The 26338-nt window shown below is 37.0% G+C and overlaps 1 protein-coding gene across 1 annotated transcript in view; it reads left to right on the top strand.

Annotated features, from left to right (window-relative positions):
- The window catches only part of LOC139736264 (uncharacterized), a 61073-nt gene extending 43993 nt beyond the window's left edge, over positions 1-17080 (top strand). The window contains exons 6-11 of the mRNA XM_071646995.1: positions 665-1012; positions 1707-2048; positions 3257-3382; positions 3820-3949; positions 12330-12397; positions 16848-17080. Of these exons, the coding sequence (XP_071503096.1) occupies positions 665-1012; positions 1707-2048; positions 3257-3382; positions 3820-3949; positions 12330-12397; positions 16848-17080 (1247 nt within the window). The remainder of the gene's footprint in view (positions 1-664; positions 1013-1706; positions 2049-3256; positions 3383-3819; positions 3950-12329; positions 12398-16847) is intronic.
- The last annotated feature ends 9258 nt before the right edge of the window (positions 17081-26338 follow it).

Here is a 26338-nt window from a genome sequence, read left to right as displayed (position 1 = left end):
TAAAACAAATGTTGGGGCTAAAACAACTTGGCAGCGTTGAACAGCAAACTTCGACAGTTTGCCTGGATGGGATTCAGGGAATAAAAACTTGTCGGTTGTTTTATGGATTTACAGTCGCTTTGGCATATACTCTAGTATTCTGCTGTAGAACCAATGCATTATAAAATCATTTCTGCAACGCCCGTGTGTTTTCACAGCCGCCCCCTTCCATCTTGCAGTAAATAATAGACCTATTATATAGAGCGCTGCAAGCCTCGTCAGGAAAAAAAAAGTGGTTGTCGTTGTATTTGTTTCATGTTCTAGACAATCACTCCAATATAAATCTCTTGATACGAAAGGCATGAAGTCTGTTACAAATGAAGAGTTTGTTCACAAAAACCAATGTCCATTTTTGAAGATTTTGAAGTACGGTCTCTGTCATAAAGTACAAAATAATACCTTTTAAATGATATATTGGCCACTAATAGGTACATTTTTGAAGTTATGGTCAAAAGAAGCAATTTTTTTTATTATTCTCTTTATTTTTCTTGATCTTTAACCGCAAATATCTTCATTTGGCAAATATGGACTTATCGGTTTTTGCGAACAAACTCTTCAAATATATCGTATCACCTCACTAAACAAATTTTAATTTACATTTATTTCACGCACATTTCCCCACTAGCAACGATAATAACACATGGAATGGAGGAATGCGTCCACGAAAACAGGGTGAATCCAGACCGGTGTAGGCCTACACATCAAACCCCCTCTGGGACTTCTTCCTTCAATCTTACCTGTGTAGTAAGTGGATTCATGTCTAACATATCCATGCTTTGGACAGAGGAATCGGGAGAGGTGCTGTATCCCGTGTTATCGCAACAGACAGCACTATCTAGCGACACATACGAACGGTTCGAGACAATCACCGTTTCAGCTAAACTCGGGGCTGAGCAAACCTTCAAGTGTACAGCTGCTGGAGACTCGTTGAATGGAAGGTCTACCACAGAAATCACAGTCCTGCCTATATCAGGTTGCTTTGTATAAATTTTTTGTTTTTCAAAGATTGAGTCATGCCTGATTTTCGTTGTTACTAATGAAGGTTCACGACACATCTTTTAAAATCTTTGAATAAGATTTAATGTTTGATAATTATGTTCGATATTTCAAAGTTAATTTGAAGTGGTAGCGATGATTGTCACCACGTAATCACTCAAATTCCAACTTTGATATTACACAAAGAAAATACATTTGAAACATGTGGTTCATTTTTTACTTTCGAAGATAACGACGACAGACACATTTTACAAGCATTTTGAGTGTATTTTCTGTACATACCAATAAATGGCGTTAAACAGAACATTTCACCAGTTTGCCTGGATGGTGTTAATGGAATAACATTTGATATCGTTTGTTTTATCGATTTACAGTCGCTTTGACATATACTCTGGAATTCTGCTGTAGAGCCACTGCCATATAGAAAGTCATTTTTGCCACGCCCGTGTGTTTTGACACCCCCTTCCCCTTTGCAGTACATGATAAGCCTATTAGAGCATTGTAAGCCTGGTCGGGGGAAATAACGGTTGCCGTTATTTTTGTTTCAGTTCTAGACAAGCGCTCCAATACAAATCTCTTGATACGAAAGATATATGTCTGTTACAAATTTATCGTACTTCCTGACTAAACGAATTTTAATTTACATTAATTCACGCACACTTTCCCCCTAGCAATGATAATAACCGATGGAATGGAGGAATGCGTTCACGAGAACAAGCTGAATCCAGACCGGTGTACACATCGAACACCCTCTGAGACTTCTTTCTTCAACCTTACGTGCGTAGTAAGTGGATTCAAGTCTAAAATATCTATGCTTTGGACAGAAGAGTCTGGAGAGATGCTGTACCCCGTGTTATCGCAACAGACAGCACCATCTAGCGACACACACGAACGGTTCGAGACAATCACTGTTTCAGCCAAACACGGCATGGAGCAGACTTTCAAGTGCACGGCTACCGGAGACTCCTTGAATGAAACGTCTACCGCAGAAATCATCGTTCTACCTTTATCAGGTTATGGGGAAACCTTGTCAATATTGAGTTGTCCAATTATATATGTTTTATAAGCCAAACCGTCGTTTGATTTATGTTCTCGACAAAGTAAGAAATAATATAAGAGACATTTCGATTTTGATTTTATTGTGAAGTTTATTCTGAGCTACTATTTTCATAGGAGAGAACGATATCTATAACACACACACATACATGCAGTATATGTATAGTAAGGTATTATACTCTTATGGCTCAACACTATTTTTTTTCTAAATTATCAAAATTAATATCTTTTCATTTTTGGTGGCCCTATAAAATCAAGGAAAGCCTGAAAATATGATCATTTAGTAAAACATTCAAATAATAAAGAATAAGAATACAATATAGCATGATAATTTTGTGAAAAATAATTGTATACGAGATGCTTAATATACCTCGTACTGTGTCTTAAAGAAAGAAAGAAAGAAAGAGAGAAAGGGCAAAGACGTTAAAAATGAAATAATTTGATAAATATGGACATAGTCATAAACCAGGAAAGGAACAGTATGATAGAAGCGTGAAAAGGGTTTAAAATACCACGTACCGTAACTGACTCTCACCTCTTGCGAATGAGAATCGAAACATAAAAATGACTTTTCCATGACGGTACGTAATCGTGCAATTATCATGTTATTCAACGTCGATGTATACTTACTTCTGTTCTTAGATAGATAGAACTTGGAAGCGAGAAAAATAATTTGGCCGAAATTGGCCGTAAAATAAAACTGGCAACCCTGGTCCCGGCAGCCAGCTGAAATGCATGAAGCTATCGAGCACTTATGGGCCGTGAGTCATCCTTCCATTTCCTGGATGAGAAAAAAATTATAAACACAATATACATATCAGAATATATCATTCCCTAAAGAATGTAAGCCTGATATTTATTTCTAGAGGCCCCGAGCCACCAGGCCATATCTTTTGTTGAGTCTTGTATAATAAATAGTACCACAAAAATATGCTTCCTTTCAAGACTATAATAAACCTATGCTAACTAGAAACATGGGATACGTGTCCAGTTCAATACTCCCCTTTAACTTCTCTTTTTTGGCGTTGCAAAAAGAAAACAAACAAAGAAAACGACAATTAAATGTTATATTCTAAACACTTCTCTCAACATACAAAATATATCTCACAAATTTACGTAATGATAGATGCATCGCGTGTTTGATTTTATCTCGGTCATATTTCAGGTAAAAGTGTCAATTTAGGTCTGGCTATTGGACTTGGCATGGGCATATCTGTTTTGCTGGTCATCGCATTTCTCCTCGTTGGAAAATATCTACAAAAATACCACCCGGACTACCTACCGCGAAAAGGTGTTGAGATGTTTTATTTGGTAACCAATTCAAATCATTTAGAAGCGAATAACATTTCCTTAACCCGTACATAAAACGAGTAGATAAGAATTAATGTACCGTCATTTATTTTTGTAAGAGGTGTATGTATATAATTGAATATTTTATTCTATTAATAATGGCTGAATCGCTGAATAGTTTCATAAGATAACATAGAGTTTAGGACTGTGAGAGAAGGAATAATGTAATCTAGTGAATTATCCGATATGTATGTAACGACCCTATTATATGCGTATTACAGTCGTCAATAATTGACAAAATCATGTTTTCCATCCAAACAACATACACATCAGCATAAACACATGAAGACGTTACTGTTTGTATAAACTACATGTACAGACGCGAATATAGTTCTTACTACTTACTGTTGTCGTTGTTCATGTTGTTACGTTTCAAAGGATGTGGCTGGAATCCCTGCTGGCGGAGACAACACGAAACTGAGCGATCTGATGCGGAAAAAGAATTGATACAGAGTACGAAAAGCATCATTATTTTGTATCTTATCGTGGATGCAGAAGTCTCGGAACAGTCTTGGAAACATTATCAGGATATGAATGTGTTCTACTCATTTTTTTATTTTATAAAAGATGTCCCACACCCAACCCCCCCCCCCCCCCAAAAAAAAATGACCTCTTTAACATCAAGGTAAAATGTTGGCTTAAGAAAAATATATACACTGTATGTCAAGTGCAGATAAGAACATAATAACATTTTAAGAAGTATCCTGTAATGCTGTGCAATAATACGCTAGTAATTTTCATCTTCCACAACGCTTCGAGGAATTCCTAGAATGTATACATATTTTTTAGTGTAAACCCCAACCTGAAGGATTTTTTTTTAGATCATTTTAGCCCGTGGACATAAGCCATGAGGACATCAAAATCTCACATGAACAGTTTTATTGGACCCGGATGTTGTTAGTTTGTTGTTTTTCATAGGTATCTCTTGATATAAAGGCACATGTTTCTTATGTGTCCATATGTGAAATGCCAATACAAGCAAAGGCACATAATTTTATCTCACCATTGTATTTTATAGCTATCATGTTCCCTGTTAATGTTTCCCTGTATCATGATTGATCTGACTGGAATGTCTAAATTGTAATGTGTCTTCCTTGAAGAATGTAACTGACACGTCTATTCATAAATTGCTGAAAACGCCCAATGCATGTCATGACTATTTCAGTAACCTACTACTGCCTACACACAAAGTAGTTGGTAATGTGTCGTCTCATCAACTAACACTTGGCATCATCTGAATATGAATAATCAATGGAAAGATGTGTTTTATACTCTTAATAGTGAACGCTTTACAGAAGAAGCGAGATGGCCTTCGACGGAAAATAAGGGATTACTTACCCGGAATGGCGCGTTATAGTAGACATTTTAAATCCAAATCGAAGGTGAACATCGGCGTATTCGGTGAAATTGGTGCTGGCAAGTCATCTCTCATTAATTCGCTCATCTTCGCCCTTAACGGTAAAGGTGAATCATCTGTTCACTTTTGTTTGTGTGAGTGTTTTAATTTTCAATGAGGACTGCCTTTTCATTGAGAAGAGACATCATCGATACATTGGTATCGAATAGATAGCTTATATTGATAATAAATATTTTGCTGCAATTTAATTGCCTAACTTTGGCCCATACAACTCATGCTATTTAGCCTATATATCACGAGAACCTTTATTGTATTTAATGTATTATTCACTTAATACTAATTTGTTAGCCAACTCGTGAAGAGTTTATTTCGTTCAAATATTTCCAATAATTCGCAGACATCTTGTGAATGTTAAACAAAGCACAAGATGTTTACATGTAGACCTACAATGCAGTATGTGAAAAGAGATAGAGAACAACAAAAATGGAGTGGTTTTGAGAGACAGTGACGTAATTAACCACTATTACTTTCAGCTTTTTTATCACATTCGTCTTCAATGAGTGTTATACTAAATGTGGCAGACGTGCGATATACCTAAACCGTAGTCGAGTGGTAGTGGGATAGGAATGCAACAATATGTGTGCAGTTCCTTTAGATGGCGATGATTTTACATTACAAAATCACTTTTACTCGCAACTGCATTCGGTAAATGCCCAGCAGCATCGTTTTCTCCGTCGTTATCGCATGATCCCACCAGCCAGTAAATAGTATACGCCCAAGAACTGCATGATTATCAAATATATATAAACGACCTGTTCTAAACTTTTTTTTTGGGGGGGGGGGGTAAATCTCTTCGTACATCAACTAATGGTTGTATGGGAAACCCCTTTTTCACCCTTTCGGGAAACTCAACTAATGTTGTAGCATACATAGCAAAGTATCAAAAATCCAGATAAATATGAAACGCTTCAGTTTCCCGCACATTCGTCAGTAAAGATTCTGAATAGTAAACAGACCATGATATGCTGCTGTGACCATCACATCTCTCAATTCTAAGTATGATAATTATCAGCTTTACTTAGATAGTGAGACGGAGATAGGCAATAGGCACAGACAACTGTTCAAAAGCTGGGAAAGGACAATATCACAATTTTAGTCCAGGACTGTGTACGTGAACAACTATGATATGTAGTGTAGTTGTCTGCGTAGTTGACCATGCAAGTGAGTGAGATCATTTAACATGATATGACTGACTGAGAGCATAAATATCTTCTTTAATTTTTTCAACGTTTAAGGCATACGAAAAAAAAAAATAAATGAAACGTAATTCACACGTTTCACCCAATAGAGGGAGGTTTCATTATAACAAGGGGGAAATAAAACAGATAAAGAGCAATGACCAGAAAAGAGAAGTGTAGAAAAGTGAAAAAGGAAAGACTGACCCGTGATAACAAAGTGAATAAATAGATAACCCAAGGGCTTGCACTAATGGGATCATTTTGACTGTAAAGAGTTGGAATACGCATGAATGAAAGATATTGCAACGCTTGTAGGCTAAATCATACAAGTGTTGGACTTTTCAGAGGAGGATCCAGGGAGGACCCCCACCCCCCTTTATTTTTTTGTTGAAACAAAAGAAATAAAAAGAAAAAATGGGGGAGGAGTGCGTGCGCCCCCCCCCCCCTTTAATTTTGTAAACGCACCCCCTCTTTACGGAATTCCTGGATCCGCCCCTGCTTTTGAATCAAGTGTGATACAAATCGAAACGAATATTTGGCGAGGAGAAATATTTTCAGTTTTGTTTTGTGTCTCGTTAAATTGTACATTTCGCGGGACCAAGGTAGCGAATCGATATCGAATGAATATTTGTATCCATTTTCCAGCGGTAGAAATTTAGTTGACTGCCGGGTGTTGTATCGTGCTCGTTCAAACAGAGCATTTCAGTGAAGTGTGGTAGAAAACTTTAGTGAAATACCTATGCATCAGAGAAGCATCTTTCAAGCGAAATTACAGTCATAACATTCAGTGAGTGAAATAAAAATGATGATTCTTGGCACAGACACAAGCCGCGGTCATACTGCCCAAAGATCGCGAAGACTTCGCGATCGTGAACTTCGCGATCTTTTGCCAGTCTGAGCCCATTGCCTATTGAGCGCTTTCTTTTGAAGCAAGAATATTGTTAATAAAGCTTTTACCCATTACCCCCGTTAGCAGAGTACTTTCCCTGGACATCGGCGATAAAATATTGTAATACATTTTCGCTGTGTTTGTTTGGTTTGGCTTGGTTTGCGTTTTTAAAATATGAGATGCCCGAAGTAGTAGTTGAAATGCACGGTCTCTCGCACGTGCTTGCGCTCTTACGTGTATATGACCTATATGTGCGTGTTTGTGAGAGAGAGAAGGAATGAGAGAAAGGGACGGATAGGGAGAAAGAGAGAAGAAGAGGAAGGGAAAAAAAAGAACTTAGATTTCGAGTCACCGAACTTCGCAATGTTTGCTGCTTCCTTTATTTTGATAACATACAGGAAAATACTCCACGGTAACAGAAGAAGGGTATACAGAACACTCAGGAGGAAAAACCCACCACATATTGACTGACAGAATTGATGTGATCGAGACTTGTGGCATAACTGACTTCTCATACTGGACTTTACAACGCCTTACGGACGAAATTAGTTGAGTAAAGTTATGTAACAGGAACATTACTTATCGATCTTGTAATCACTCACTTGTAGCATACAAAATATACGACTGTGTACATTGCTATCACTATTATAGCTTCCATACAGTAACCGTTCCAATGTGGATGCTTTTACGCACCAACGACCAAATCGTTGGTCACTAAAATTCGACCTCTCTCCTATACTTTCTCTTCTTTCCTATCTCTTTTGCATGTGTACTTGCTGCTCCATTCTATTCATAGCGCTGTTTTAAACTGTAAATATTTCATATCTTTTATGGTACTTCTCTGTTCAATCTTTGTCATTGTGACTCTTTATTTGAAAACATATTTCCTTTACAGCCAAATTTGCTTAAGAGTCTACGTCTATTTTTTGTTCATCCAAGTAGCAAAGACGTTGCTTTGTAAGAAAATGTCACTATGTATTTTTTACAAGTCATATTTTCTATGACATGATCCATTGTACAGTCAAACACCTGTATATTTTGTAAGCTTTTCAGGAGTCATTTCCATTATGTTTTCGTATAAAAAAATTTCTACGTTCTGTTGGGGGGAAATGAATTACTTTTAACTTGAATGGCGATGAAATCAGTTCTTGCGTGGTATGTGTGGTTCAATGATTGGCCCTTGTCCGTATTTTCTGTTAGCTTAATGATTATAGCCCTTTCCGTATCTGATAATATCTGTTGCATTACAATATTTTTAAATCCATTAAAATGACCATACATTGAGTTTGACCACATTGATTACATGAACCGTTGACAGTGATATTAATCTACTGAGGTTTTAGTTTGTTTGTTTGTTTGTTTGTTTGTTTGTTTGTTTGTTTACCGATGTAGCAATTGTAGTAAACTCTCCGACGCTTCGGTTACAAGATCATTAAATTATACTTTGAAAAAGAGCAGATAATAACTGATGTTTTACCATCAACGTAAACAACGACATTAATGCACGTTTTATATTTATACTACGATAGGATAACCGGATTACTGTGAAGACTGTCATTTCTTTTTAATGATATATCGAGTGTCTGAATGAGAAGCGCAAACCTTTCAAAGAGGTTTGGCAATGTGTTCAATCAGGCGTAATAATTATGCGTTATTCATGGCACAATCATTTCCATTCCGTGAATGCAGTTTTCATGTTCATGTTTCGAGCAAACCGCGGATAAGCTGTCAGTTCGAAAACAATCTTGCTATTCAAGAGAGAGAGAGAGAGAGAGAGAGAGAACAATAAGAAACAAACACGAGGAAGCGAAAGACTTCCATTTTTATTTCAGCGCTAGGGTCCATTTTCACAAACTTTCTCGAAGTTGACATTGTGCAACGGTTGTGTATCAAAGTTGCAGTCAGCTCTGAACTCTGAAGCACTGCACTAGATCGTTTTCATTATTATGATGATAAAACCACATACCAACAATTGAGTTTTTGAACTGTCTTTATTTATCATAACAATGAATTCCTTACTCCCTTGCCTTTTCTCCAGAGGGTTTATTCCCAGTTAATGGTATGACACCTGTCAAGAGAAAGGATACGGAATGTCATTGCGCTGTGTTTGTCTATCATCACAGGTGAGAGATTCATTAGACAATGTTCCACTGTATTTACCTGTATGTCGTTTTCTTTCTTGGCAAATAGTGCAGTAAATGTTCGGCATTATACAGTAAAATGCCACTACATTCTTAAGCTGAATGTATTTGAGTAGCATCAATTGAACAGAATCGGAGAATATGACCAAAGTAGATATTGATATTGAACGTCATATTCTGGTATGTTTTTATACAACTCTCAATGTATGTTAGCACGTAAGGTGAGATAATGATGTCAAATCCCGCTATTCGTCTTCAGTCTACCTAATGCAAGAAAATAAAATAAAAGGTATATGCGTTATTAGAACGACACCTTTTTTCTTTTATTTTAGATAGAATAAAGACTAAAATGATTCAGGTACGTATATTTCATCACTTGATTAGTGAGCTGTGCATAGTCTGTATAATTTATCAAATTTGAGACAGTCATTCAAAAAATATGTGATTTCAAATGATGCAGTATTAATGTATGTGCAATGCAAGCTAATGAGATTTTTAAAGTGATAACATCATTGCGTCAACTACCACCTATTATGATACATGAACAAGATGAGGTAATCACATGTTGTGTGACAGCAACCGGTGATGCAGCTTTTCGTGCAAAACTTAAAATAAATAAAGAAAAAAAATACAGTGTGTTTGTATGTGTGTGTGTACGTGTGTGTGTGTGTGTGTGTGTGTGTGTGTGTGTGTAAAGACGCCCATTTCATATCATGCAGATTTTCATTAACATTTTCACAAAACATATCATGTCATATCGTTCTTTGTCTTGATCTATATATACTATTAAATTGATATCAACCTTTATATACAGTGAAATTTCACTAAAACTGGCATGTTAAAACCTTCTAAATATCTCTTCACACCGAACAAGTTTTTTTTTTTTTTCTATGGCGCGCCAAAAATAACCATGTCGGGGAACAAAATAATAAAAAATTGTATTCTTTTCATAAAAATCAAGAGCAACAAAATCACCACTTGAAGATTTATTTTGTAACAAAATTGTAAGTGGGGAAGTGCTTTTGTAACTGCAGAAGACATGGTTTCTTTTGGCGCACCAAATCAAAAAAAAACAACAACAACAACCGTTGCCATTACTGAACTCGGTGTGCGGAGGTCTTGCTGCCTATTTTCAATGGCAATTGTTCACTTTAATACTAGGAGGACGTCAAAGACAGCCATGTCCGATTTCTAATGAGAAACGCAGATTTAGTTGACTCCACTGAGGTGGAAAAGGGACTCATCTCCCTGATCATTCGCCCGGACCAACGTATCTGGGAGACGAAATGTACACATTTTCACAACCCTGGTAATTCAAGAAAAAAGTGAAAAATGAAGAAATTCGAGCAGCCTTCCCTATCCCTTTGAAATCATAAGACACCTTTACAACAAGGACTGCAATCAAATTTAGTGTGTCTTTTACACATTACACGTTTCACAATGTAACTCATTCAGATAATATTTCTTTACTGTATTGGTTTGGAAGTACATGTGTAGCTCATTTTTATTTCTTCTACTTCTTTTACTTTTACAGTTTTATGTAATAAACAGAAGTGTATTGCAAGCATCTTGTTTAAAAGTACAGGGGCATTACCCTTAGGGCTGACGTCCACTAGGGCGCGGACAAGCCTAGAAAGGGTTGCAGAATCAAATTCTGTCATTTCGGCATCTTTTCCTCGTCATATTTGGAAAAGTGTGGGGAATCGGCTTGTCTTGGGACATTCCTTGGAATCACTGCGGACTGACTGCAGACATTCCTAGGAGTGTTTTACCAATCACTCAGGAAGAGCGCAAAATACCCCGGAAAATGATAATTGTAGCCGTACAGTGCGGACACATCTAAGATTACAACAGGAGTGGTAAAAAAATCATGAAAGAGGACAATTAGGATGACTTGCCGACAACATAGGTTAGGTATGCGGAAAGTATAAGAAAATAGGACAGGTTATAAACTGGAAGCCGGCTTTCGATTTTTCTTATTTAACTGCTAACCGTGACGGGGGTCGATCACACCAGCTGAAATTAACTTTGCCCTATTGCTTCCAATATAAGCTATGAGAGATTCTCAGATAGCAGTAGTCCTGGTCCCCTTTGAATGGGTTAGGAGGGTCCAATTCTAATAACTTAAATAATTTTTCAAGCTTAGAACTTAGTAGTTTGACATATACGTATTTGAGCTGGGCGGTGACTTGAAAAACGATGTACTTTGCTATGGCAACTACTGTATTAAAAATCCTGCAAATTAATGTGATTTCTGAAAAGAACGAAACAAAACAAAAAGAACAAGTTTACTCGGAGCTGAGGGGGCTGCTTCCTCTTCTTCTCAGTTATATACTGTTGACTGAGTATCCACTGCATTCTGCTGTGCTTTCTTCATTGGACGCCGGGAAATATGGACATTTACCTGCACCTCATCAGAGGAAGAAAGGTTCGGTTGCGGGACTAGGAGGGGAATCTCACCCCTCCCTTTTTTTTGTTTGTATGGTTCATAGGAATAATGCTGTATTGATTTTTCACCTCCAAAAATCATTTTGCTCGTAGGAATCTGTTTACTTTTTCGTGTCTTGCGTACACAATAACATGTCTGCAGGGGGCTCCGCGCACTTGCATTTTGCACTCTTGCACATGCACCCGCACCCGCATCAGCACTGGGCTGTCCTAATACAAACACACACACACAAACACACACACACACACACAAACATTTTTTATTTTTATTTTTAAATTCTCGCCGAAGTGAAAACGACATTCGCGAACAATTGACGACGCTTCCGAACCCTTACGCTCGTCTGGCGATCTTTTGCAGACTAAAATACGAATGCTTGATTTTCCCATTCGCATCCTTAGCAAATCGTTCGCGTGCTCCGTGAAATCACACCTTGAGTCGTTGTACATAAATTATGGGTCTTATATTCTTTAATGTGGACGTTTACGTTATTCAACGTGGAAGAGGAATTTGGGCTGATCTATTCCTAGGGATAGGAGTGAATGGGTCCATCGTTAGGTCAAGTAAAGACGACTTTTCAGAGGATAATTAGCTTTTTCCAGATCTCAAATGTATTTTTCTTCTATTTCTCAGAATTTAAAAAAAAAATGATAGGTGTGTGGGTGCTTGTGTGCGGGTGTGTGAGGGGCTGTCTGACTCTGTAGGGAGTTGCTGTTGCAAATCCTCTCAATAGACTCAGTAACCCGATGACCTTAGTATCTACCAAAGAGTGGCATATTCACCTGTATATAAATCTGCCTGGATACTTTAATTTCAGACCAGACACGGGAAAAGACGCGATTAGTTTCATAGACGATTTCTGCCGCATGGTGTATTACCAAGCCGGTAAGTACGCAGTCTCCTGTATCTCGTCAGCAATAAATCTTAGAATTCATGAGTAAGGATTTCTCTCTCTCTCTCTGTCTCTCCCTCTCTCTCTATTGCCTTAAATTTCTATTGCCAAACACCTTAATCAATATTCAAATATTTACAAATTTAGTGTTAAGCATCAGAATCTAGATAAACAGCTGAATCTGCTAAAGCATGAAACAATTCAAAGATATACAGCATATCAACTGGATCGAGCAAATGGGTATGTTTCAATAGTATTGGCAACCACGTATATAATATTTAAAGTGAGTTTTGAAATTCGTTCTCTAAACATGGAACAAGACGAACAAAAGCTCTACCATCACACTTGCTATTGCTATGGATAGATATTTCTTTTGGTATTTCATAGCTTTAAAAAGGAGTATCTTTAGTACAAAATAAAGACCCTCAATGGCATGTATACCTTCTTCAATGTTACACATACCTAAACGGACAGTGGTTATTGTATCCCCCGAACATAATGCGCCGCCTCCGCCGCAGAGATATTCTTGTGGGCGTTCTACTGGCTGCAGTTCTTCTTTGATCGTCTTCAAATTTGGCATGAAGGTGTATGGTTTGACGAAGAAGGCTATCATTTTTGGTGATGACGCCCTCGCTTGTTCCGTCTATATACATGAAAATGTGAATTCAACAGGGTCTGCTTGTGTGTGCGACGCTGGCCTTGTTTCTCAACCGATTTTTTTTTTTTTTTTCCAAATTTGGTATGTAAATGTATCATAGTCAAATCTATACACCTATACCTATTGATAATGCTGTCCTCACTGTTCCACCTTTCAAAGGGTCAAAGGTCATCCGATCATGCCAAAATTTGCAGAAGTGAGAGTTATGCAATAACTTGATCGTTACTCAATGGATGTTATTCAGACTGGCTAAGGAGATGTATGGGTGGTCATTCTACATGAAGGACACAACAGTTTGTTGTGACGGCGCCCTCAGTGTTCCGACTTGGATGCCAATGCACATTTCTTGTGTGTGCTCTATCAGCCACATTTCTTATCAGATTTTCTTCAAATTTGGCAAAAAGGTGCATTATAGTGAAATGAAGATGCCTATATTGTTTTTGGTGGTGGCGCCCTCGCTTGTTTCGTCTTCATACAAGAAAAGATAAATTCAACAGGGTCTGCTTGTGTGTGCGACGCTTGCCTTGTTTCTTTACCGATTTTTTTTTTTTTTCGAATTTGGTATGTAAATGCATCGTAGTCAAAACTATACACCTACTCTATTGATAATGCTGCCCTCACTGTTCCACCTTTTGCAGTGTCAAAGGTCACCCTGATCATGTCAAAATTTGCAAAAATGCATGCTTTTTTAGGCAATAGCTTGATTGTTATTGGATTATACTCACACTTGCTAAAGAGGTGTATGGGTGATCATTCTACATGAAGGACACAACTGTTTGTGGTGACGGCGCCCTCAGTGTTCCGACCTGGAGGCCATGTCACATTTCTTGTATATGCTGTATAAGCCACATTTCTTGTTGGATTTTATTCAAACTTGCTATGGAGGTTTATGGGGAGTTATTTTAGGTAACAAAACTTTTAATTACCAGTGCTATCATTGTTCAAACTTTTATAGGATGACATGTCATATTCCTTGTATGTGCTATATATACTAACCTCATTTCCCGTCGGATTTTATTGTATCCTGTGACAGTTGCCATAATTATTATACAACATTCTGGCCAAAAAAGTAATCCAGATGGGGTATGGGATACATGTGCTCGATTGCGAGTGCTCTAGTTTATGTTGTAATTTGTAGAGTATAATCTTTGCAGACATTTCACAATCTATTCGACTTGACCGCCATACGGTATCTCTGTGTTGAAATTAAAGTTAATGGTCTATGAAAATTAAAGTTACATTACACCTGTCAGTCCAAGTCGTTGCAAATGAATGAACTGGTGAATAGTCGCATTCCAGCTCAGATACTTCTTTTTCCTCTATACATGGCAAAAATAGAGGTTATTCCCTGCAGAGGAATATGGGCGACACAAATTTCTCAAAAAAGAAAACACACAGAAAGTGAGCAAGAGTATACCATGCATTTTTGCAGTGCTAGTAATCTCTGTCTCTCTCTCTCTGTCTCTCTCTCTATTATATAGCTACATAATAATAGTCAAAGATTTCATAATCTATTAAGATTGTTGATATCACTCACTGTTTTTATATCATCTTATATCTTTAGCTTCAATCCTATAGTCGGCTATACTTCCCAATGAATGAAATTAATCCTTCCGCACATACTAAGCAGAACTTATTTTTACTGCCGATTATATTCGACGTGCTGCAAAGAACGTTTTATTTTTCTGTTGTTGGGGGGGGGGTTACAGCGTCTGTAGCATGAACAGAAGTCCAATACAACGTGATAATTACACGTGGCTTGACAGAACATTATTACATCATGTCAGTGGCACCTTCGATTTCTTCGCAGGTCTGCATAAGGCCGCACGTTTGGTATTTAAATGGATGAAGTAGAAATCAGGTAGGGTTGAGGACAGTGGGCTAGGACGAGGCCAAGGTTTCCTGTAGGGCAAAAACATTATGACGAATATAGTTCCTACCAAATCTCTCCATGAAGTGGGTTGTACATGTCATTGTTTCGAACGTGATATTTTACACGTGTTTATGACTCACGTGTTAAAACGGCCTTTTTTGTTTAGATGCGTAAATATCTTTGAGAGGTAAGGGACAATAAGCGTCAAAGATACTCTTGGCCTTTACAGTGTATAACCATATCAATTTGTTCAAATTCAGTTGGAACTAAATTACTGTATGTTGGATTGGGGAACCTGGAAACGTGAGTGGAAAAATGAAATGCGCTCTCTTTGCTTGTGTTTTTTTTTTTATCATTTATCCGGGCAGAATATTAAGACCGATAAGATCGTAGTACTGACAGAACCCCCGACTATGTATATTTTAATTCCCAGCCCAGTTAAACTAACTGTTAAATTTAACAGCCCAGTCTATTTATGTCTTACGCTAATATCAGAACTGATTGTCAAATTTTACTAATTATCATGTCAGAGCTAAATCTGAGCTCCGTCATTACATCTCAGTGGGGAGGTGCGTGACTCCTCGAAAAATAAACGTTGGCCCGTAGAGGGCGTTATCTATTGCGAAGGTCTCAACGTAGTGCCGATATTGACATGCTGTGGACACATTATTTCAGTTTGCGTAACGAAGGAAATGAATTAACGAAGTCATTGTATTACGCCCTACATATCCGTGCGCGTGAATAGATGATGTGCGTTCCGAGTGCGTCATGATATTTAGTTTTCATCGATGATAGTCAGTCTAGTAATTGACGCCATTTATAGGTTATTCACTATGTGGAAGGCGATACAGTTTCAGTTTTAGTTTGAATTTCAGTGGGTTTATTTTTCTCCACTTTTACAAAATCATTATGACAACATCAGCAATGTTAACATTAACATACAGACAAGAGTACTCAAAAGAAATGTATAGGATTACGTATGTAATACGTACATGTCGGGGTCCTATACCTTGTCTTTAGGTATTTACAGGTGGAGACCATTATCGATAAGCGGCCACTGTGCGATATTGTTTCTCACAATGTTTCTTTATTTTCAACTGAATAAACAAAACACATACACACAGTTTAAAAGAAAAATAAAACTTGATCATGCAAATATTTTCAGTATCACTTAGTCGACGAAGACAACACAAGAGGAACATAACGAGACAGACACTATCTAAGGAACCAAGAAGGAGATACCTGAATGGGGATGAGTTGATAGAAAAAAAAAAAGATATAGTATACAGTGTAACTGAGTTCGGCAACAAAATAATATTGTTTTGGTTGGAGTAAGCATTTTGCAGGGAAGCAGATTTGGGGCCACCACTTACATGACGGCGAGAGAAATTACAGTCTTGTATCATTTGCGTCGTTTCTGGTCGATATAAGTTGTTTAGGGTTTGTTGTCGAAGCATGAGCAGGACAATGCTTGTTTTGTTCATTTTCTTGCTCTAAATAGACATTGTAAGGTTATTATGGCTTGAAATGGATGTATCGATAAATGTTAAATCACTCAAGTTTTGTGCATATTTAATGTCAGGGGCCTGTGTTCAATTCATACATATTGTCATGACCTTTAATAACGTCATGAATTAACAACAATGAAATTAATTTATTAAAAAAAGTACCAATCGAGACCGCGAGTTCTCTCTTTACCACGTTAAACACGATTGTTTCCCTCTTACTATAGTTCTCCAATCATTTCCAAGCAGAACTCTTTTGCTTGATTTGATTCCAGTCGTTTTGTGCGTGTTCCTTGAAGGTCCCAAGCTATCAGTCAGATATCAGTCAGATAATTTAAACCATCACGACCTAGCGCAATCAGGTGGCGGTTATGTTATTGTTGTTTGTTTGTTTCATTTTCTTTCAGATTTAGCTGCTCCGATCATCTTTGTAACCCACAAGAACGAATATCCCGATGTGAAGGCCGTTCGTCAGGTTATATACAGTCTCTTCCGACAGTGGTATAGCAAGCCTACAATCCTGATGTTTGAAAACTATACCCAAGCAAACTATAAGGAAGACGTTGAGAAAGACATTGAGTATCTAGAATTCCTTTGGGAGGCACTGAAAAGGTGCGACAGGACGCTCAGATATCGGTGACTTGCCTACGAATAAACCTATGAAAGTCATATTACATCATTCAGAAAATATTCCTTTAAAAGTCCCTATGCAAAAGGGTATTGCTTCGCATGTTTCTGTTTAGGTGTATAATGTTGTAAATAGCTTATTCATTTTCCACCAAGCAATGCCAATGATTTCAAGTAATGATGTTGATTAACAGCCTCTTAAATCCGTTATGGATTAATGAAGATTTGTGTGGCAAGCATTGAAATACGGAGCATGCAATGTGTTGAACATGAGAAACTTTTAGGGGTTATTATTAACACCACACTCTAATACATTAATTTTGTATTGTTCTTCTCCTTTTCTTTCTCTCGTACAATATACATATAAATATATATATATATATATATATATATATATATATATATATATATATATATCTTTTCGTTTCTTGATTTTTTTTTTTAGTCAAGGCCCGTTTCACCACGTTGGTCGGGTAAAATTTACCCACAGCTGTATAGGCAAAACTCTCTCTGTTAACAACGTTCCAAGCACATACCACTAGTTTTTAATGAAACAACATGGATCTTTGTTTGGATGATTGAAAAAAAAAATAGTTTCGCTTAAAAAAAAAAAAGTAAAAGCCGATACTGATGTTCTTCTTTTCTTTTATATGAGGGAATCAGTATTTGCATAAAAAGGGCGATGCTTACAAACAGCTTGGAATAAATATATCGAGGCGGTCAGTGGCATTCTAATCAATAGCTATTAAGAAACAACAACAAAAATACAATTTCGACTATCTTCATAAAATAAACAATGATATATCTATGCATGTGATATTATTTCGTGCATGACGTTCATTGCACATTGTAAGGGGTTTGCACAATTCATGCTAAAAGACGCATACCGAGTGGGTCCTTGCCAGACACATTGCTGCTTACACTGGGGTAAAAAAAAAAAAAAGGAAAGAAAAAACTTTCGGGTTTCGGGAAAGTACATTCAAGAAGTCAGGAGGAACAATATTTAAGATCGTTCTTGCGCTGTATAACGTGTACGATTGCAGAGTCATGTCTTATTCAGAACATTGTTTTCTCGTTCTCTCTCTCTCTCTCTCTCTCTCACTTTTAGTTGATACGAGTTCCCCGAAATTTGTGCCTAGTAATATTGATTGTTGTGTAACTGATTTCTGAAGTATTATCAATGCAAACAGAGTCAAAGAAATTTGATGTGCACAGCTGCTTCATAACATTACCCTGCCAATCTTGACATGAAAACCAATGGCTATAGTATGGGTTGTTTTCCTGTAGCAAATGTAATTAATAAGATGACGTGTTTGCATTGTCTCTTTTCTTCTTTCTTCAAAGACATTATTGTAAAGCCAGTGCGATTCATGGACTCTCCCCTTAATTCGCTTGACTCTCTACGTTTTGTTCTATTTTTTTTTTTATCTTCTCTTTTCTCTGTTCTGTATTCAGCACCTTAAAAAAAGTGGGAAGCAGGCAATTTTGCACCTAAACTACACAAGACGGGCAAGACCTGCAGACCTAAGAACACACTGGCTTTGAATTACTAGATCTGTGTTGCTTGTTTAATAGCATTATAACGTATGCAATAAATGTATCAAAGCTCTCGTCCATCGTCCCCCGATGAGGTGCACATGACTGAAGCTATGGACAATTAAGAAAGTAATGTTAATATTCTGTGATCAATAATAACAGTGCGGAAGAAGTACGGAAGTGACAAATGATGGAGAACGTCTGTGCTCCCAACATTTCACCAAAAATCTATAGTTCTGGACAAGTTCGAGTGTGATTAAATAAACCGTGTGCAAGTTTTCCTGATATGTATAGATTAAGGTTTTGTAAAGAAGTAATAAACCTATTTTTCATGTTATAACTACAATGTATTTTTTTTTCAAGCATGATATATTATGTGCATTTGTTATATCGCCACTGCCTACCGTTTTTGTGACAAAATTTCTTCTAACAATAAATATTTGCTCTTTGCACCAAACTATGTCTGTATGATTTCAGTATTGTTTTAAAGCAATCTAACATACACAACAAATACATGAGACACGCACAAACGAATCAACCACCACACTCGACTCTCGCCCGTTCTCTTTTTTTTTTTTTACCATGAATATCTGTAAGATGAAACGGATGCAACACGGAAAAGATAAAGGCTGCCGTGAGAGGGTATTGTAGAGACATTTCTTTCCAACGCGATTATGCTTGAAATAGAATATTTCAAACCTTTTTGTGTCGATTTGCCGGAATGCCAAGCGTGCCAAGAGTTTGGCAGACATAACGGTTGTACCCTTATCAGCTGTTCGTAATGCTGATGATGACCCTCATTTTTAGTAATTATTACTTGAGTAATCCAGGTACTATATTCACACACACACACACACACACACATACACACACACACACATGATATATGATTATAATTATATATAAAAATATATATATATATATATTTATATATATAAACCGTATAGGCCCACCCAAAAAAAAAAACAAAGAAAAAAACAACAACGTAACCATCCGCCACGATAACTTAAAATATAGTAAATCAATCCAAAAACAATTGCAGGGTATGAAACTATTATCATCCACATCTTACAGCAAAATCCATCCGATTTGCTATAGTGGTCATCAAAGACATATGTATGTATAATTATATATATATATATATATATATATATATATATATATATATATACATATATATACATTTATAATTATTACCATAGGAAGTATACACAACTTATTTTGCTCATGTGATTACTATTTCCCAAAGTAAAAGATCACATTTAGATAAGTGAATGTGTGATTTGGTTACTCTCTACAACCATGATGACTCTCCATTGGTGTTTGACATAGCGCCAAGATTCGCTCAAGAGAATGGCCAATTCATTTTCAATCGTCTTTTTCTGTTGTTCTATCCACTATATTTACGGATGACTACTTAGCGACCCAATCCTGCTGAGTTGTGCTAATCCCAGGTTATCTCTCCGGGTACCGTTGTATTTTAAACTATGAAAGCTCGAAGTATGTAGCCTACATTAAAGACGTATGAAATTACATGGTTGGGTCTGTATGCGTGTCACCATACCAAGATCATTAACAGATAGGACTAGTACTGTACACAGGTACAATATAGCTATACAGCATAAATGTACACACTATGGTTGATGCCAATGGATATTGTAACGCAATGTCAAGTGCTATCAAGCACCACCATTTATTTACCCTTAAACACTTATCTCCGAAAGACACCTTGTCGGGCAGATAAAGTCATGAAGACAGCTTGCCTTTTCTTTTCATATAAACTGTACTTTCTAAATGTATTGCATACCTTGCTTTGGAGAAAGATTTTTTTTTTTAAAGTTGATTTTATAGAATCAGAAAGCTATAGTTATAGAATCATTGGTTTGAATCATAACTGGGTAACTTTAAGATCATAAACAGTAATTACCATTGCTATATAAGGTCCCATTGCATAATTGTAATCAAGTATACCTAATGACTTTTGTCTGAGAAATGAAATAAATCTTAGTTATCATTATCAACAAATAGAGGACAGAGAACGCTTAGAAGGACATCACTCGTGTTTGTCGTTAATCCAACTCGACTTAGAGGTCTCACAAAAGACACCAGCAAAAGAGAATCTTTAGTCAATCCTGTGAAACACTATACCAATGGATAATGAATTAATCATAAAAGAAAATACGGCATAAAACCACCTCCTCCTGAAAAATAGAAAATAAAAAATAAATGTTTTCCAGGACTTGATGGGTGAGACGTCAGGTATTGTAATTTGACCTTTGCATGTTAGGTTACAACTCCATAGCGAAACACCAGCAGGAAACGCGTTTATGGCCAGTTTCATTAATTTATTTGTTACGTAGGCCTATACAAGTACCTGTATTTTGCCTCAGGATTAAGGTTAAATCAAATCATGTTGAATAGCTCAGCAGATGTCATAAGTGATTTGCACACTTAATGATCTCTCCAATACGCAAACGCTGCGTGATTTGACTTCTCATAACTTCACATGTTTAACATGCATGACACACTTACTAGGTAAAGTCGACTAAGGTCTTTTCTTTTGATCAGCACAATGAAATGGACATCTGTGTGAGAAAATGCCCGTTGAAGGAATATTATTAAGGATCAAGACTTATATACGACATATTTGTTATCTTCACTATGGTATCATGATGGAAGGTACAAATAATATTGATGACAAGAAAAATAATGAGAAGTCGCGATTTGGCTGGGAAAGAACTACATAATTTGATATACATTGGGAAATCTAGAGAAATCTGAACTACTTTTGTAATCTCAAATCAAAAGTTGGGTTTTGTTTGGGTACTTTTAAGAATTATGTTATCGCAATGCCGTGTACCGACGCATTTCTGATCTCGTGTACGCGTAGTTTAACTTCAACAACTATTCTCAAAATTGTGATCTTTCTGGTGTTCTATTTCCAAAATTTATTAGCACAAAAATAAAGAGCCTCGAAAGCCCCAAATAAAGAGAGAACTATCTTTTCTGTGATTTGGTATGGCCTTGAGGTTACACGATTTTATCAAAATGTTATTTGTTCTGAGCCTTTTAAGCAGATTGGGTGACTTTGCTTCCAGAGCCGTCATCCTTTTCCACTTCCTTGATCACGCTACGGCTACAGTCTGCTTCATGTCGCGGACGGCGAAACGTCCCAGCGGCGGAAACTCATAGAAGGTCTCCACGCACATCGGCTTCGAGGGCACGAATTTGACCATGCAGGAATCACCACTCTTGACCATCTTTGGGTTGTCCTCCAGTTTCTTTCCCGACCACCGGTCAATCTTCTCCAGTGGAGTGTCAAACTTGCATTCGATGTGGGCGTTGTGGCAGTCGAGTACTAGAGAATATCCGGCGTGCGGATCTGACCAGGACGGTTCCTCACAATGACCTATATGCAAGGTGCGGAAGACAAATTAATGTAATGCCTTGCTGGCGATGTCGATGATGACAGTGGTTTATTGGTGAAGTCAGGTTCTGAAATTTAGCACTGATAAGGCGGTGAAATTTTGATTTCGTTGTTTAAAACCTTTTTTTATCTTTTTTATCCTTTTTCTTTCTTTCTTCTTTATTCCTTTTTTTGTCATGAAAACGTGGACAGTAGAGTATGAGAGTACAGTATATAATATAGTCTTTAAAAAATAATTACATACAAGTGTACTGGGCAAACTGTGTGATTGAAAGTGAACAAGCATACTTACATACATGTATCTGGGTTAAAACATCAGCCACACAAACACACACAAATAAAAAAGGTGCCGGACCACCAACTATCCATTGAGGCTATTATTTTTCTCTTTTTTTGTGGCCCGAGTGGGCAAATAAGATTCAAAATCGTTGATTTCAAGGCCACTCCCTTTACATTTTGGTTAATCTAGATGAATAACTTAGCTAAAGAGGTTGATTTTCCTGTATTTTGAAAGAATTGGGGGATGAGGGAGGGTGGATCTTACAAACATTTTAAACACGCGTTTTCATTTAAAACTAAGCTCCACATTTTTGCTAGGCAAAGCTTCATCGAGACTTTTGTGGTATATTTCAAAAGATTTCTCCTCCATTGTGACGGTACCTAGGGTCTGTATAAACTTAGATAGGTGCGAAAGAGGGGATTATTTTAATCTGCCATAATTAACTCTTTATGTGCCACGTTCGCACATCCGACTCAGTCGACGGCGTGCCAACTTCGCATATTCTGCTCAACAAACAAAGCCGCCTAAACAGAGCAGAAATTAACAGAAATTTGTAGAAGTTATACGAATTGGAAAAACAAAATTCTTTCTCAAAGCATGACTACCTTCGTGTCTCAGAATAACGTGGCACACAGGGGGTTTCCACCATGGCACATAAAGAGTTAAGAATGTTTGAATTATATCAACAGAAAAGTGTTCCAATACCCGCCATATAAAGATAGAGTTATGTCAATGCCTTTCAGTTGACTGGAATTTCATAGCATCCAATTTATTCTCGACTGTGTTGTTTTGTAATCCTTGCGTTTACGTGCCTCATCATCACTTGATTCTTGAGAAATAAGAGCAGTAGAAAATGCCGATGCAATTATACATTTCTCTTGTGTGTGGGGGGGGGGGGGTAGGTTGGTGGGAGGAAATGATATTCCATCTACAAAATAATTATTGTAATGTCTTGTGGCCATCACATCATTCACTTTATACAGTTTAACGTGTAATTCTACCAATGATTGTATAATTGTGACATAATTATTATGAGAATGTTAAACTCCATCACTTTCGCATACCTCTATATCAAATGAATAAAACAAACAATATTTAGTCAGTGAAACAAGAAAACGACAACATCATCACAGACCCTCAAGGAAGACCACAGAATAATCAGAAATGATATTTCTGGCAGTTAGACAGATGCTGCAAGAATGCGTATTTGTGCGTTTGTATTGCATTTTCTTTAATGCAGCTATCGATATGAGTAAATTCATGTTTGTCATTTTGCTAATGGTATATTTTCTTTTTCGATTTTGTGTTTATTTGTGTTTTCTTTTGCTTTATCTTGTTTTGTTCTTGTTTTTTTCCTACTTTTTGTATGTGGGGGGACTGGTGCGAAGCATTCTGTAGTGATGTGATAATGAAATCACTTGTTATGTTTCTTTCGCATAACCATACACAAACTCCACTGTCATGTAGAAACTGATTTTAGGGCTGATTTCATCGAGTTCCGAGATAATGTTGTGACCTTGCCATGGCATCCAAATGTTAATTTTCCTCTTTCAACGCTATCACCGGCTATCACTATAGTATAAGCAAATGACTTCGGATTTTACAGCGTCCCTCATTCAGGTGACACCGCACTCAAAGTAGGACACTGCCCTCATTAGTGTTTCCCCACCAATTACCTTCAGTAGCAACACATAACTAACACACATATCTAATAATTCTATGTGGCTAAGATTAAATTGTGACCAAAGAAACAGAAGGAAGACACCTGTTTAAAATTCAGCCATTTAAATGTGTTCATGTGAGTATAAATGCATACCAGAATGTAACGCATACAACACATACAAACGACATAAACAACAACGAGTCTGTATCATGCAATGGCTCAATGGCGTCGTTTTCTGTATAAAAGACCAAGTCGTATTAATGTGCAACATGAAACGCAGTCGAGCTCTGAAGTTCAATCAGGGAACTTTGTACCTACATTTATGTAGCACGTAGTATGCAAATATGAGCATTAAAGTGTAAATACGGATCCAAAAGAAAATAGTTAAAATTGTTTTGGAGTAATATGCACGTTCATAAAGGCTGAATATGAAATCACGATGAGGTAGAGATTATCTCAATATGCATCATTCCGCCAGTAGTAAGATGTGCACACAATCATAAATTCCACGCACTCAATACAGTATCTTCGTACCGTTATACAAAAGTTACAAAATCCATTCATAGTGATTACGCACAACCACCCAACCACAAGGTCGCTAATGATAGTAATGACACGCACGTAGCAGTTTATACACAACGTGGGTCTGCATGCGTGAAAGAACTGATCAGTTGACGGCCTGTTTACGTACGTGTTACCGATGTCAGCAGAAAGTTCACGCTCTATAGGTTGTGTAGGGAAAATAAATATACTGATTTTTGACAAATGAAAAAGGAAATTATCTTGTGATGGATAAATACTGCACTAAGCTTCTTCTGCTGCAGTCAGTTGTGATTGCTTCTCTATAGTCTACCTACACGTTACAGAAGGTAAGTGACGGTAACCTCTTTGATTGATTTGTACTACATACTACAAGACCAGGTGAAGATTTATGTTGTTGCTAACACGATAGAACGTTTGGCCTGTTTGATGGTCATACAGTATTACGTATTAGATATAACGAAAGAGAAAATGGTGCCTATGTAGCTTTGGAATTACCATTCCCCTTACAACTGTTCCTGTGCACGAGTGGAATTAATGGGAGTATGCATTATTTCTATTTCTCTCTCTCTCTCTCTCTCTCTCTATATATATATATATATATATATATATATATATATATATATTTATATATATTTAATCTGTGACCGTGCACCACAAAACGAACATAAAGTCGCACACACTGATTTTGCGTGAGGACTGAAAATAAGTGAAATGGGTCTACCTAGCCGATCTTGACTTTCCATATTTTCTGAAAGTGCACGTCTTCTTTTACATTATGCTAAAATGTGGTATCATAAAACGGGCGGGAAAGTGTGTTTTTTAGCAGTTTATCTCGAACATTTTTGGTAGAATAGTGTGATTAGGTGTGTCTTTAGAGTTCCTTTTTCATTTCTGAAAAACCTTGTCCACACTCTTCACTTTCAACTCTAATAACTTTTGAAAGGATAGCGCTACTGCTTTGAAAGTTGGCATTGATTATGGACAGAATGTGTTAATGAGGCATTTTAATTTCAGTTCAATCTAATAATCTCTTCATTGTTGTTAGTCTGGTGGTTTACTTCCTGTTTTTTTTTTTGTCCCATTCATCGCACATCCAGCGCGGTTTGGTAAAGATTAAGCGCGTGGATAGACACTGTACTTCAGAGCCTCTTTTCTCAATTCACACTTTTCCTGAGTTTGTGCTTTCTTTCCAATATTTAGATAGGTTAGGAGAGTCTATTCGATTTGAGTTATACATCATTTTAAAGCTTAAAGTCTGCTCTTTAAGAATATGGTCTTAACTAAAAATTCATGTCTGGCGACTTTTTGTTTGTTTTATGGTGCAGGGTCACATATTATATGTATGTATATATGTGACCCTGCACCTCAAAACAAACAAAAAGTCGCCAGACATTAAATCAGTGCGTGCGACTTTTTGTTCATTTTGTGATGCACGGTCACAAACATGTGTGTGTGTGTGTGTGTGTGTGTGTGCGTGTGTGCGTGCGTGTATATATATATATATATATATATATATATGTATTTCATTCAATTGTCATGTCTTCTCAGAGACATATGAAAATTATAGAAATTATGAGAATTATATCAAAGCCAGAATACAGGGGAAAGTGAGGTGAGACATTCAATTTCTTAAACTTTATCTCTACAACGTTAACAGCGGGTTCACTTGGTAATGCAACAATCCGTCATACATTTTAATCTGTGTCAACTGATGGTGGTAGTAGAAACAAACATAATTAACTTTATTGTCACCAAACAAAAAAATGAAGATATATAGAAATCATACCAGTGGTACATAACATCTTTGAGAATAACAGAACTG

Source organism: Diadema antillarum, unplaced genomic scaffold (genome assembly GCF_040938485.1).
Source record: "Diadema antillarum isolate AM-2024a unplaced genomic scaffold, OU_Dant_1.0 seq00000635_RagTag, whole genome shotgun sequence".
Taxonomy (NCBI): domain Eukaryota; kingdom Metazoa; phylum Echinodermata; class Echinoidea; order Diadematoida; family Diadematidae; genus Diadema; species Diadema antillarum.
This window is presented reverse-complemented; position numbering and strand designations above follow the sequence as displayed.